The sequence below is a fragment of the Oncorhynchus tshawytscha genome, linkage group LG28 (genome assembly GCF_018296145.1).
Source record: "Oncorhynchus tshawytscha isolate Ot180627B linkage group LG28, Otsh_v2.0, whole genome shotgun sequence".
Taxonomy (NCBI): domain Eukaryota; kingdom Metazoa; phylum Chordata; class Actinopteri; order Salmoniformes; family Salmonidae; genus Oncorhynchus; species Oncorhynchus tshawytscha.
Window position 1 is genome coordinate 14,503,334 of NC_056456.1, and position 12,108 is coordinate 14,515,441.

Sequence of the window (12,108 nt, forward strand, 5' to 3'; positions counted from 1 at the left end):
TTAGGACTTTGGTGTCAAATCAAATCAAATTTTACTGGTCACATACACATGGTTAGCAGATGTTAATGCGAGTGTAGCGAAATGCTTGTGCTTCTAGTTCCGACAGTGCAGTAATATCTAACAAGTAATCTAACAATTTCACAACAACGACATTATACACACAAGTGTAAAGGAATGAATAAGAATATGTACATAGAAATATATGGATGAGTGATGGCTGTGCGGCAAAGGCAAGATGCAGTAGATGGTATAGAGTACAGTATATACATATGAGATGAGTAATGTAGGGTATGTAAACATTATATAAAGTGGCATTGTTTAAAGTGACTAGTGATACATTTATTACATACAATTTAATTATTAAAAGTGGCTAGAGATTTGAGTCAGTATGGTGGCAGCAGCCACTCAATGTTAGTGATGTCTGTTTAACAGTCTGATGGCCTTGAGATAGAAGCTGTTTTTCAGTCTCTCGGTCCCAGCTTTGATGAACCTGTACTGACCTCGCCTTCTGGTGGTTGTTGTCCTTGATTATCTTTTTGGCCTTCCTGTGACATCGGGTGGTGTAGGTGTCCTGGAGGGCAGGTAGTTTGCCCCCGGTGATGCGTTGTGCAGACCTCACTACCCTCTGGAGAGCCTTACGGTTGTGGGCGGGGTAGTTTCCGTACCAGGCGGTGATACAGCCCGACAGGATGCTCAAGATTGTGCACCTGTAAAAGTTTGAGTGTTTTTGGTGACAAGCCAAATTTCTTTAGCCTCCTGAGGCTGAGGAGGCGCTGTTGCACCTTCTTCACCACGCTGTCTGTGTGGGTGGACCATTTCAGTTTGTCCGTGATGTGTACGCCGAGGAACTTAAAACTTTCCACCTTCTCCACTACTGTCCCGTCGATGTGGATAGGGGGGTGCTCCCTCTGCTGTTTCCTGAAGTCCACGATCATCTCCTTTGTTTTGTTGACGTTGAGTGTGAGGTTATTTTCCTGACACCACACTCCGAGGGCCCTCACCTCCTCCCTGTAGGCCGTGTCGTCGTTGTTGGTAATCAAGCCTACCACTGTAGTGTCGTCTGCAAACTTGAGGATTGAGTTGGAGGCGTGCATGGCCACGCAGTCATGGGTGAACAGGGAGTACAGGAGAGGGCTGAGAACGCACCCTTGTGGGCCCCAGTATTGAGGATCAGCGGGATGGAGATGTTTCCTACCCTCATCACCTTGGGGCCGGCCCGTCAAAGTCCAGGACCCAGTTGCACAGGGCGGGGGTAGAGACCCAGGGTCTCAAGCTTAATGACGAGTTGAGGCTACAATGGTGTTAAATGCTGAGCTGTAGTCGATGAACAGCATTCTTACATAGGTATTCCTCTTGTCCAGATGGGTTAGGGCAGTGTGCAGTGTGATTGTGATGTCTGTGGACCTATTGGGGCAGTAAGCAAAATGGAGTGGGTTAAGGGTGTCAGGTAGTGTGGAGGTGATATGATCCTTGACTAGTCTCTCAAAGCACTTCATGATGACGGAAGTGAGTGCTACAGGGCGGTAGTCATTTAGCTTAGTTACCGTAGCTTTCTTTGGAACAGGAACAATGGTGGTCCTCTTGAAACATGTGGGAACAGCAGACTGGGATAGGGATTGATTGAATATGTCCGAAAACACACCAGCCAGCTGGTCTGCACATGCTCTGAGGACACGGCTAGGGATGCCGTCTGGGCCGGCAGCCTTGCGAGAGTTAACACATTTAAATGTTTTACTCACGTTGGCTGCGGTGAAGGACAGCCCGGCGGTTTTGGTAGCACTGTATTGTCCTCAAAGCGAGCAAAGAAGTTGTCTTGCTCCCAGACAAACTAAACATCGGTGTCCGCGACGGGGCTGGTTTTCTTTCTGTAATCCGTGATTGACTGTAGACCCTGCCACACCTGTCTCGTGCCTGAGCCGTTGAATTGTGACTACTTTGTCTCTATACTGATGCTTAGCTTGTTTGATTGCCTTGCAGAGGGAATAGCTACACTGTTTGTATTCGGTCATGTTTCCGGTCACCTTGCCATGATTAAAACCAGTGGTTTGATTTGATTGTAAGGAATTTTAGGTCAGGTGAACAAAAGGACTAGAGTTCCTATATGTTGTTATGATCACACCACAACTCGTTAATCATAAGGCATACTCGCCCTTCTTACCAGATAGATGTTTCTGCGATGCATGAAGAAACCGTGTGGCTGTACCGACTCTGATAACGTATCCCGAGTGAGCCATGTTTCCGTGAAACAGAGAATGTTACAATCTCTGATGTCTCTCTGGAAGGCATCCATTGCTCTAATTTAATTTACCTTGTTGTCAAAATACTTTAGTACTCGCCAATGTCCACTCGGGAGCGGTGAGCGATGTGCACGTCTACGGAGTCTGACCAGAAGACTGGGATCAATCCATTGTCCTGGGTGGTGGTCCAAACAGAGGATCTGCTTCGGGAAAGTCGTATTCCTGGTTGTAATGTTGGCAAGTTGACATTGCTCTTATATCCAATAGTTCTTCCTGGCTGTATGTAATAAGACTTAAGATTTCCTGGGGTAACAGTGTAAGAAATAATACACAAAAAAAACAAAAACGAAATACTGCATAGTTTCCTAAGAACGCGAGGCGACCATCTCCGTCGGCGCCATGTACTGTTCACAGTTTGTGATAAATGTTGTATTATCATTTTAAAAAGGCATAAGGATAATATGTACATATGACCTGCAGGTTAAAAAGGCAGAAACATGCTAACCTTTTACTGTCATTGTCTGAACCTGAAGAGGAGGAGGAGTCTCTTCTCTGCCTTTTCTTCTTCTTCTTTTCCTTTTTTTCCCTCTTTTCCCTTTTCTTCTTTTTGCTGCTCTCATGTCTATGATGGGAAAGTATAACAGACAAGTCTTGATTATATATTTTTTTGTTTGGACAGTAATGGAAGAAATGTACCTCAGGGAATCGATTGTCAACACAATATGTGATCAATAAGACGTTACCTTTGATCCATGTCCTGTTTCTCTGTGTTCTCAGACATCTTTCTGGCGAAGGCTTCCTGGCTTCCAGACTTCCCTTCTGTTTTATGGTGCTGTGAAAATAGTGCTCTCCATTATGACCATAATCATGTAACATGTCTATTACAGCATCAATTCCCAAGCTGTATAAATCATGTAGCTACACCAGTGGCGGATCCTCAGAGGAACAAGGGGACCATCAGTGAATTTCATTTCATAAAACTTCAAAGTGATCATTTTTAGATACAACTATAATAAATAAATTAACGTCACCAAATAACTGATTAAAAGACTGTTTTACAATTTATGTCTATAGTAGCCTCAACAGCATCTTCTCGGATAGTTCAATAGTGTAGCCGGTGGACAGCTATTTTCCGTCCTCCTCTGGGTACATTGATTTCATAACAAAACCTAGGAGGCTCATGGTTCTCACCCCCTTTCATAGACTTACAGTTATTATGACAACTTCCAACCTATCAGAGCACATGCAGCATAAACTGACATGTCTATCCAATCAAAGGATCAGAGAATTAATCCAATACTGAAAGCATAAGCTACAGCTAGCTACCACTGCAGTGCATACTGTGTAGTGAGTAATTGACTCAGAGAAAGATAGTTTAGCAGTTTTGAACAAATTCATTTCTAGCTATATTTAGTATTTTTCTCTTCTTCTTAGTTTACCTTTCACTTAGCTAATGAAGCTAATTTAGCCTACTCAACAACCAGACAGAGAATAATGCTATTTATGTTAGCTAGCTGGATGAAGGCTATCCAACACTGCAACTCATTCAAGTGTATATGTACATTCTGCCAATTCTGTTTCAAAACGTTTATTTAAAAAAAATCTTTAAAACAAATACAATATCCAAAACATACAATATACTTGCAGTAAAGCCGCTCAACATCTACACCACACCAGTCATCCAACAGACTCCCATTCAGAGCGGCACACAGAAGCATCCAGGGTCAACGCCCTGCTCAAGGGCACGTCGACAGATCTCCCACAAGGCCAAAAAAAAAACAGGGACGCGAACCCTCCAAGATCCCCCCCCCACAGCTGTCCCACAAACATCCGAGACCGAAAATGTTTTAAAATCCATTCCCCACCCCCAAGAACCCTCCCCCCATGCACCAACAACCAAGAAAATGAACAAGCAAGAACAAAGAAAAAAAGACAAAAGAAAACTATGCAAAAAAACAAACGAAGGACAACAAAGATGACTAAAATCATAACAGCATGGCCAACTGTATATGTTTGAGTGCATGTCTGGCACCATTTACATGTGTGTGTGTGTCCGTGTGTGTGTATTTGCAGCAACTCCACTCCCACTTGTCTCTAATTCCACATCCCCAACGCTCAGCTTCCCTCAGCCCATCCCACCTACCTCTGCTAGCCACCCTCTTTGGATTTCTACGCTAACATATATCTTTCAACTATGCTGTTTAACATAGATTTAAATCTATCTAATTGAATAGAATCCACAGATTGCGAGTTGAAGATAAATGTTTTTACTAAGAGTATTAGTATATTAGTAATTGACTGACCCAGTCTCTGCAGATCTCCTAACAGTACTATTTCTAGGGTCAATTTTGGATCAATGTTATGCATTTTCAGCCATTCCTGAACCTGAGACAACAAAATCTGCAGAGCTTCGATGATTTTATGCCCCAAATATTCAACGTTTTGTTGGTGGCAAGAATTCTATATAATAATTTTAGCTGAAAAGCACGAAGTCTTGAATCTTGCATCATTTTATATATCAACTCAGACACCCTGTACCATGGAATCAGTACATCAAACATCTCTTCCCAACTATTTTGCAAACTGTATGGCACAGTTGTCAACATACTGGTCCTCAAATGAAACTGGTATACTTTCCTAGTTATGCTAGTTTTATTCCTCTGACAGTTTTGATCCTTTTTATTGGGCAGACGGACCAGTTCCCTACTTCCTCCTCCTGCCACCTGCCTCCTCCATTTTTTAGGTAATGCTGTAATCAATTGGTTGTACTCTTGGATTGAGCAGACCTTCCTGTACAATTCTGATAACTCCATGAAAGATATAACTCTACCATTCCAATTTACAACATCATTTTAGAACAAAATACCCTTTTCAAACATATTTCCCATAAATACAGGTATTTTAACAACCAGCACATTTGAGTTCTGCCATAATATTTGTTCTATCTTTTCAGGGGGGATGAAATTAAATTTGTAGCTAGCGCTGCAATGCTTTGAAAAAAAGTATAATTTTCAATTCATCTTAAATGAGACATGGCAATCTGCACAAAGGCAATTTTTAAACAATGGATGAGCTTTTCTTAGTAATCTACTTGAGAACCATTTAAGGTTCAAGTAAAACTTTTGAATAAGTGAAGTTTTTAGAAAGAGGTTTAGTGCTTTATATTTAATAAACTCAACTCACCCAATTCATATTCATTATATAGATAGGCACGTTTTATTTAGTCTGGTTTAGCATCCCAGATAAAGCAAAATATATTTGCTCATATGATTTGAAAAATGAACCATCAGGAGTAGGCAGTGCCATAAGAAGTGAGTAAACAGACTATGGAGTTAATCAGGGCATTTTTTCCATAAATAGACAGGTATTTCTATTTCTAAGTTTTCTATTGAAATTCATTGTGGAGAGCTTATTTATATATTTTGTGATATGAATACCAAGTATGTCTACTTCACCGTCTGCCCATATTATAGGTAAATGTAATTATTATAGGGTAATGTAAAAGTTGTATTTTTTAAAGATCCATTACGTAATATTGTACACTTATCATAATTAACTTTTCTGGACTAAAACCTATCTATATCTTCAATGAGACATTGCAGGGATCTAGCTTGCGGACTTAATTTAAAAATTGAGTCATTGGCATACATGGACACCTTTGTTTTTAAGCCTTGGATTTCTAATCATCTAATGTTGTCATTGGATATGATTTTAATAGCTAGCATTTCGATGGCCATAGCAAATAGATATGGTGACAGCGGACACCCTTGTTTAACTCCTCTTGACAATTCAAAACTATGCGAAGTAGTCGTTATTTACCATTTTACACCTGGGGTTGCTATACATTACTTTTACCCATTTTATAAGAGAATCACCGAAATCGAAAAAAAATTAATCCAGTCTTACTTTATCAAAGGCCTTTTCAAAATCCGCTATAAATACCAGGCCTGGCTTCTTAGAGGTTTCATGATGTTCTATTATTTCTAGTATTTGTCGCATATTATCTCCAATGTATCGTCCATGTAAAAAACCTGTCTGATCAGGATGAACAATACCTGGTAAAACCCTTTCAATTCTGAGTGCTATGCATTTCGCTAGTATTTTGCATCACAACATTGAAGTGTAAGGGGCCTCCAGTTTTTTTTATAGATAGACTGGGTCTTTATATTTGACATCTGGATCTTGTTTGAATAATAGTGAAATCAGACCATCCTGCTGAGTACCTGACAGACTTCCATTTCTAGAGGAGCAGTTAAAACAAGCGAACAATGGAGTATTTAAAAAAAGGCTCGATATACTTCTACCGGTATGCCATCAAGCCCTGGTTTTTTTCCAGACTGAAATGATTTAATAGCCTTAAAGTTCTCTAATTTGGCCTTCGCATTGATCTTTGTACAATTGTTCATTTTCATTTTTTAAATATTATTTGGAAAGAATTCCTAACCGTAAATCTTCAGTGGGAGAGGATGAGACGTTCTCTTTTCCATCTGCTTAAAATATTTAGCTTCCCCTTTAAAAACATAATTCGGAGAATCATAGATGACTCCATCTTCAGTAATGAGTTTCTGCAAATTATTTTTGTTAGCGTTCCTGTGTTGGAGATTCAGAAAGAATTGTGTGCATTTTTCAACATATTCCATCCAGTTTGCTTTATCTTTGTAGTAGATTATATTAGATCGTTCTTGAATAAGTTCAAGTTCTTTTTGATTTACCTACAACTTATTTTGTATCTACCTGTCCTATTAGTTCATGCATTTCCCTTGTTAGTCGGCTCTTTTGCCAAAAACGGCTTTTTTATTATTGATGAATATTGAATGACCATTGAAGGTACATTTAAAAAGGTATCCCAAACAATAACTGTATTTGCTGTTCCTATGTTATACTGGAAAAATTGTTAAATTATTTTGTCTTAGTTAAAAATAAGTTGTCCTCCAGTAAACTTGGATTAAATTTCCAATATACCCGTCAACATGGAAATTCTATAAGAGTTATGTGAAGGCCAATTAGATGATGATCCGATCGCATTCTGTCTCCTATTAAAACTTTTTTAACCTTTGATGCAAGAGAAAGAGACAAGAAAGTAGTCAAGACAACTAGCTTGATTAAGTCTCCTCCATGTATATCTCACTAGGTCTGGGTTTTTTAGTCTCCAAATATCCACTATTTCTAACGTGTCCATAATATTTGTGATTTCCTTAAGGGCACGGTGATGATAGTTTGTAGAGTGATTTCCTTTACAGTCCATTGAGGATATATATAAATATTTTCAAAGAAGTATGGATCATCCTGATTTGGACCATATAGATTAATGAGCCAAATCTCTTTTTCGTCCACTTTCATATTCAAAAAGATCCACCTTCCTTTCGAATCATTCCTAACTATTTGTACATTCATTTTTGTTAAATGAATATCACCACACCTTTTGCGTTCCTTTGTCCATGACAGAAAATTATTTCACCACCCCATTAATTTTTTTCCACACAACTTAATCTAAGGATGTAGAGTGAGTTTCCCGTAAACAGTATATGTTATATTCCTTTTAGCCACATAAAGATGGATCTTTTTTTAATGATCTGCTAAACCGTTACAATTATAACTGGCTATACTTATTTCACCCCTTACCATAACTAGATACTATTCTCAGTGAAAAGTGACCATAATTAGTGCTTGTAAAGTTACTGCCATCAGAGGTATTATGAAGGTCAAAACTAGAGCTTTCAAATGTCTGATATCTAGATTTTTTTGGGGGGGGGGCAATATATGTTTTATGCCCTTGTCTGTTTGCCTGTGAGCCAATGCCACAGATGTTAGAAAATTGAGACAAGATATGATGTGTCGTAAATGAGTAAATTGATGTGTTTATCGGATACGATTTAGTGAGCTTGTACAATGTCTGTATAAGAGTAAGACTGTGTGATTTGCATGGTTGAGTGTCTGTGTGTGTAACATGTAGTGTGTATAGCCTTAATATTCAAGATGATAATTGTAATCCATATTGTATCGCCATCATAGTTGCATCATAATTACCTTTAACATCATTGAAAAACACATCCCAGCATTTCCATAGCAATTGACGTTTCACATGATCATGAAAGAGACCTTGCATTACTATAGAGACGGCTTCACTACAGTACAAATGTATCCCCATACAATGTTATTATTCCCCAAATGTCCCTATTCTGAGATCTTCCCCTTGCTCGTTGTAAACATGTAGATAAAGACAGAAAAGATAAACAAGAACCATATTAAATTATAGAACAGTTTGACAATCGAGAGAGGTGAGGGAGATAAGAGAGAAAGAGAGCGAGATCAAGTGTATATGTATGTGTAAGTGAACATGTAATTGAATACGTGGGTGTTCATATCCACTTCAGTGTTCAGATATTTTTACAGTTCCCATAACGTTACTTTCTTTCTTTCTCGTAACCTGAAGTCCCTGTAGAATTTAGTACAGCCATGGTGTTATGGAGATCTCTCGGAATAGCTGTTCATCTATAAAGCGTTTGTCCACAATGAGAAAGGCACGCTTACCCCTCTCCCTCTGTTGCCTCTGTACAGGATACAGTCTCTTGCGGTGTTCGTTTATCTCCTGTGGAAATTGGTCATCGAGACCGAATTTGGTCCCTTTAAGCCCCTTTCCCTTGCTGTTGATCAGCTCCTTTTGTTGGTGGTGTTCAAATTTTGCAATGATCGGTCGGGTACCCTTGGTCTTGTTGTGCCGAACTCCAAGTCTGTGTCCACAGTGAAAAGCCACCTTGTTTACAGTCTCTATAGGAAGTTTCAAGGTGGATTGCATGAATTCTCTGATCCTGCCCTCTGGATTATTGGATGCGTCCTCAGGAATCTCCGAAAATATTACGATTTTCATGCATGCTACGACTTTATATGTCTAGCTCCGACTACTTCATCGCCCTGTTATCCCCGAGTAGACAATCCATTTTAGAATCGTGGATTTCTTAAATGGAAGCAAACGGAATGAAACGGGATGGACCTACCCAAATTTGTCCAATAGAAACTCTAATTTTAGTTGCAAAACTGAACATTTTGCAACTGTTTGGACTAATGATTACGCCCCAGATCAGCTAGATGCAGTCTAGGTATTGAATGCGTCACCGTCTGTCACCTTGATTACACCAATTTGTCTCTCAAACTTTCATTTGAAGGCTAGGTTGTAACAACCTCAAATTCAAGTATTATGTAGTAGCCTAAACCCATCGATGATACAATTGAGCTGGGTGAATGGAATATGAATGACAGTCATCCAATATGCTGTAATAGAAATACAGTCATGTTCATAATAAAAAAAATAAAGTGTCCTCCCTGATCTTAAAACGCCACTGGGCTACAAATGTGTAGCTAACACAAATGGATTAACACACCAACACGCTGTTGTGTACTATACTGAATAGCTAAACTGAGTTTGGATGTTCTACACAGAGAGCATGAAAATAAACTTACTGTGAAGACTGACAAGCCAATTTTGGCAGCTTCCTTCTCCTTTTGGGAGAACACCATTTTCCGTGACGTTGCACTGATAACAGAAAACATATGAATAATTACTCAACTAGTACACTCCAATCCAATACGGCAAGCACCTTTTTTCTCCATTTGTAATTTTAAGGGGATACTCGGCCATGGACTCATCTATGTTCCTACAAAAATAGTCTAACGAGCGATAATGCTTAGAAAATAAACATCTCTAAACTGAGGATACATAAACAACTCAAGAGCCATAGTGGCTCCAAAACCATTCATCTCTTGTTGGTGAAATCTCCGACTGTAATACAGAATCAGAACCTAACACTTTTGCAAATTGCAGTCAGTTACCCAGAGCTTCCAAGGCCTGAGACTCTGTCCACATCTCTGTCCTCAGCGTCCACATCCTCCCTCCTGCACACATCTGCAAGGTCCTGTTGGGCACATTGCAATTGGAATTAAAGCAATCATGTTCTCATCCCTAAAATGTATGATCAAATTTGATTGGAAATGGATTGCTTGCTATTTAGGATCTGGTCTAGTTACTGTAAATCACTGTGACAACTGCAAAAAAAACAACATCTAAATAAATGTGATGTATTGAAACATTATCTTCAATGTTCTAATGCAGTTTGTGATACCATAAAACAAAGACATGATTGTGATCCAAAACATGCAATCTAGCACAGAATACAAATGTGTCTCAAAAACACTATGAAGGAAAAAAAGAAGCACCTCTTTGGTCAGGCCAGTTGGTTGTCTCTTTATATTCTTGTGGCCTCTGAAAACACAGAATAAGACATTAGCTTGACATTTTATTCTAATATTTCTGTAAGGTTCTTATTTTTGTGTGATGTTCCTCTTACAGGGCAGCCATCAGTGCCTCTTGCTCTGCTGCTTTCACAGTGGCAAGCTCCTCTTCTCTTGACATAGGCTTGACAACACCTTTTTTGTCTTTGGCATACCACGTCAGATCTTTGCCTTTCTGCCATCGCCCCACCGGTGCCATAAGAGAGTTCCCTGGGGATGGTACAATAACGGGGATGTAACTATACTTAAAATGCAAGCATGCATGCCCAAATCAAATCAAGGTTTATTTGTCACGTGCGCCGAATACAACAGGTGTAGACCTTACAGTGAAATGCTTACTTACAGGCTCTAACCAATAGTGCAAAAAAGGTATTAGGTGAACAATAGGTAAGTAAAGAAATAAAAACAACAGTAAAAAGACAGTGAAAAATAACAGTAGCAAGGCTATATACAGTAGCGAGGCTAAATACAGACACTGGTTAGTCGGGCTGATTGAGGTAGTATGTACATGTAGATATGGTTAAAGTGACATGGCTTTAATAATGAAGTTATACATAAAGTTTAATTATGTTCGATTTTCCAAACACAGAAGTGATTATCATAACTATTCTTACTCAGGATGATATCTAAAAATCTAAGATTTTGCAACAGGCTGTAGTGTTTTAAAATCTTAGAAAAATAGTTATCGTGATCAGTGTATTAATTTGGAGAACATCTCAAAAATTGTACAGCATTTAAAGTCAGTCAATTCATACATATATACATGCATACATTACACAGACATACATACATGGCCAGAAGTACTTGTATGTGGACACCTGCTCGTCAAACATCTCATTCCAAAATCATGGACATTAATATAGAGAGGTTTCCCCCTTTGCTGCTATAACAGCCTCCACTCTTCTGGGAAGACTTTCCACTAGATGTTGGAACATACCTGCGGGGACTTCCATTCAGCCACAAGAGAATTAGTGAGGTCGGGGACTTATGTTGGGCGATTAGGCCTGGCTCACAGTCAGTGTTGCAATTCATCCCAAAGGTATTTGATGTTGTTGAGGTCAGGGCTGTGTGCATGCCAGTCAAGTTCTTCCACACTGATCTCAACAAACCATTTATGTATGGACCTTGCTTTGTGCATGGGGGCATTGTCATACTGAAACAGGAAAGGGCTTTCCCCAAACTGTTGCCACGAAGTTGGAAGCACAGAATCGTCTTGAATGACATATGTTGTCGCGTTAAGATTTCTCTTCACTGTAACAAAGGGGCCTAGACAAACCATGAAAAACAGCCCTAGACCATTATTCCTCCTCCACCAAACTTTACAGATGGCACTATGCATTGGTGCAGGTAGCATTCTCCTGGCATCTGCCAAACCCAGATTTGTCCGATGGACGGCCAGATGGTGAAGCATGATTCATCATGCCAAGGAAACGTGTTTGCACAGCTCCAGAGTTCAATGGCGGCGAGCTTTACACCACTCCTGCCAACGCTTGGCATTGCGCATGGTGATCTTAGGCTTGCATGTGGCTGCTCGACCACGGAAACCCATTTCATGAAGCTCCCGAACAGTTCTTGTGCTGAACAT

The 12,108-nt window shown here is 39.7% G+C and overlaps 1 protein-coding gene across 3 annotated transcripts in view; it reads right to left on the reverse strand.

Moving 5' to 3' along the window:
- Window positions 1-12,108, reverse strand: part of LOC112226791 (multiple myeloma tumor-associated protein 2 homolog) — a 32,685-nt gene that overhangs the window by 1,162 nt on the left and 19,415 nt on the right. For all 3 annotated transcript variants that reach the window (XM_042308217.1, XM_024391346.2, XM_024391345.2), the window contains exons 2-7: window positions 10,580-10,733; window positions 10,449-10,494; window positions 10,065-10,147; window positions 9,696-9,768; window positions 2,981-3,069; window positions 2,743-2,859 (exon numbers count right to left, since the gene is read on the reverse strand). In XM_042308217.1, coding sequence (XP_042164151.1) covers window positions 2,743-2,859; window positions 2,981-3,069; window positions 9,696-9,768; window positions 10,065-10,147; window positions 10,449-10,494; window positions 10,580-10,722 — 551 coding nt within the window. In that variant the 5' untranslated portion in view covers window positions 10,723-10,733. The remainder of the gene's footprint in view (window positions 1-2,742; window positions 2,860-2,980; window positions 3,070-9,695; window positions 9,769-10,064; window positions 10,148-10,448; window positions 10,495-10,579; window positions 10,734-12,108) is intronic.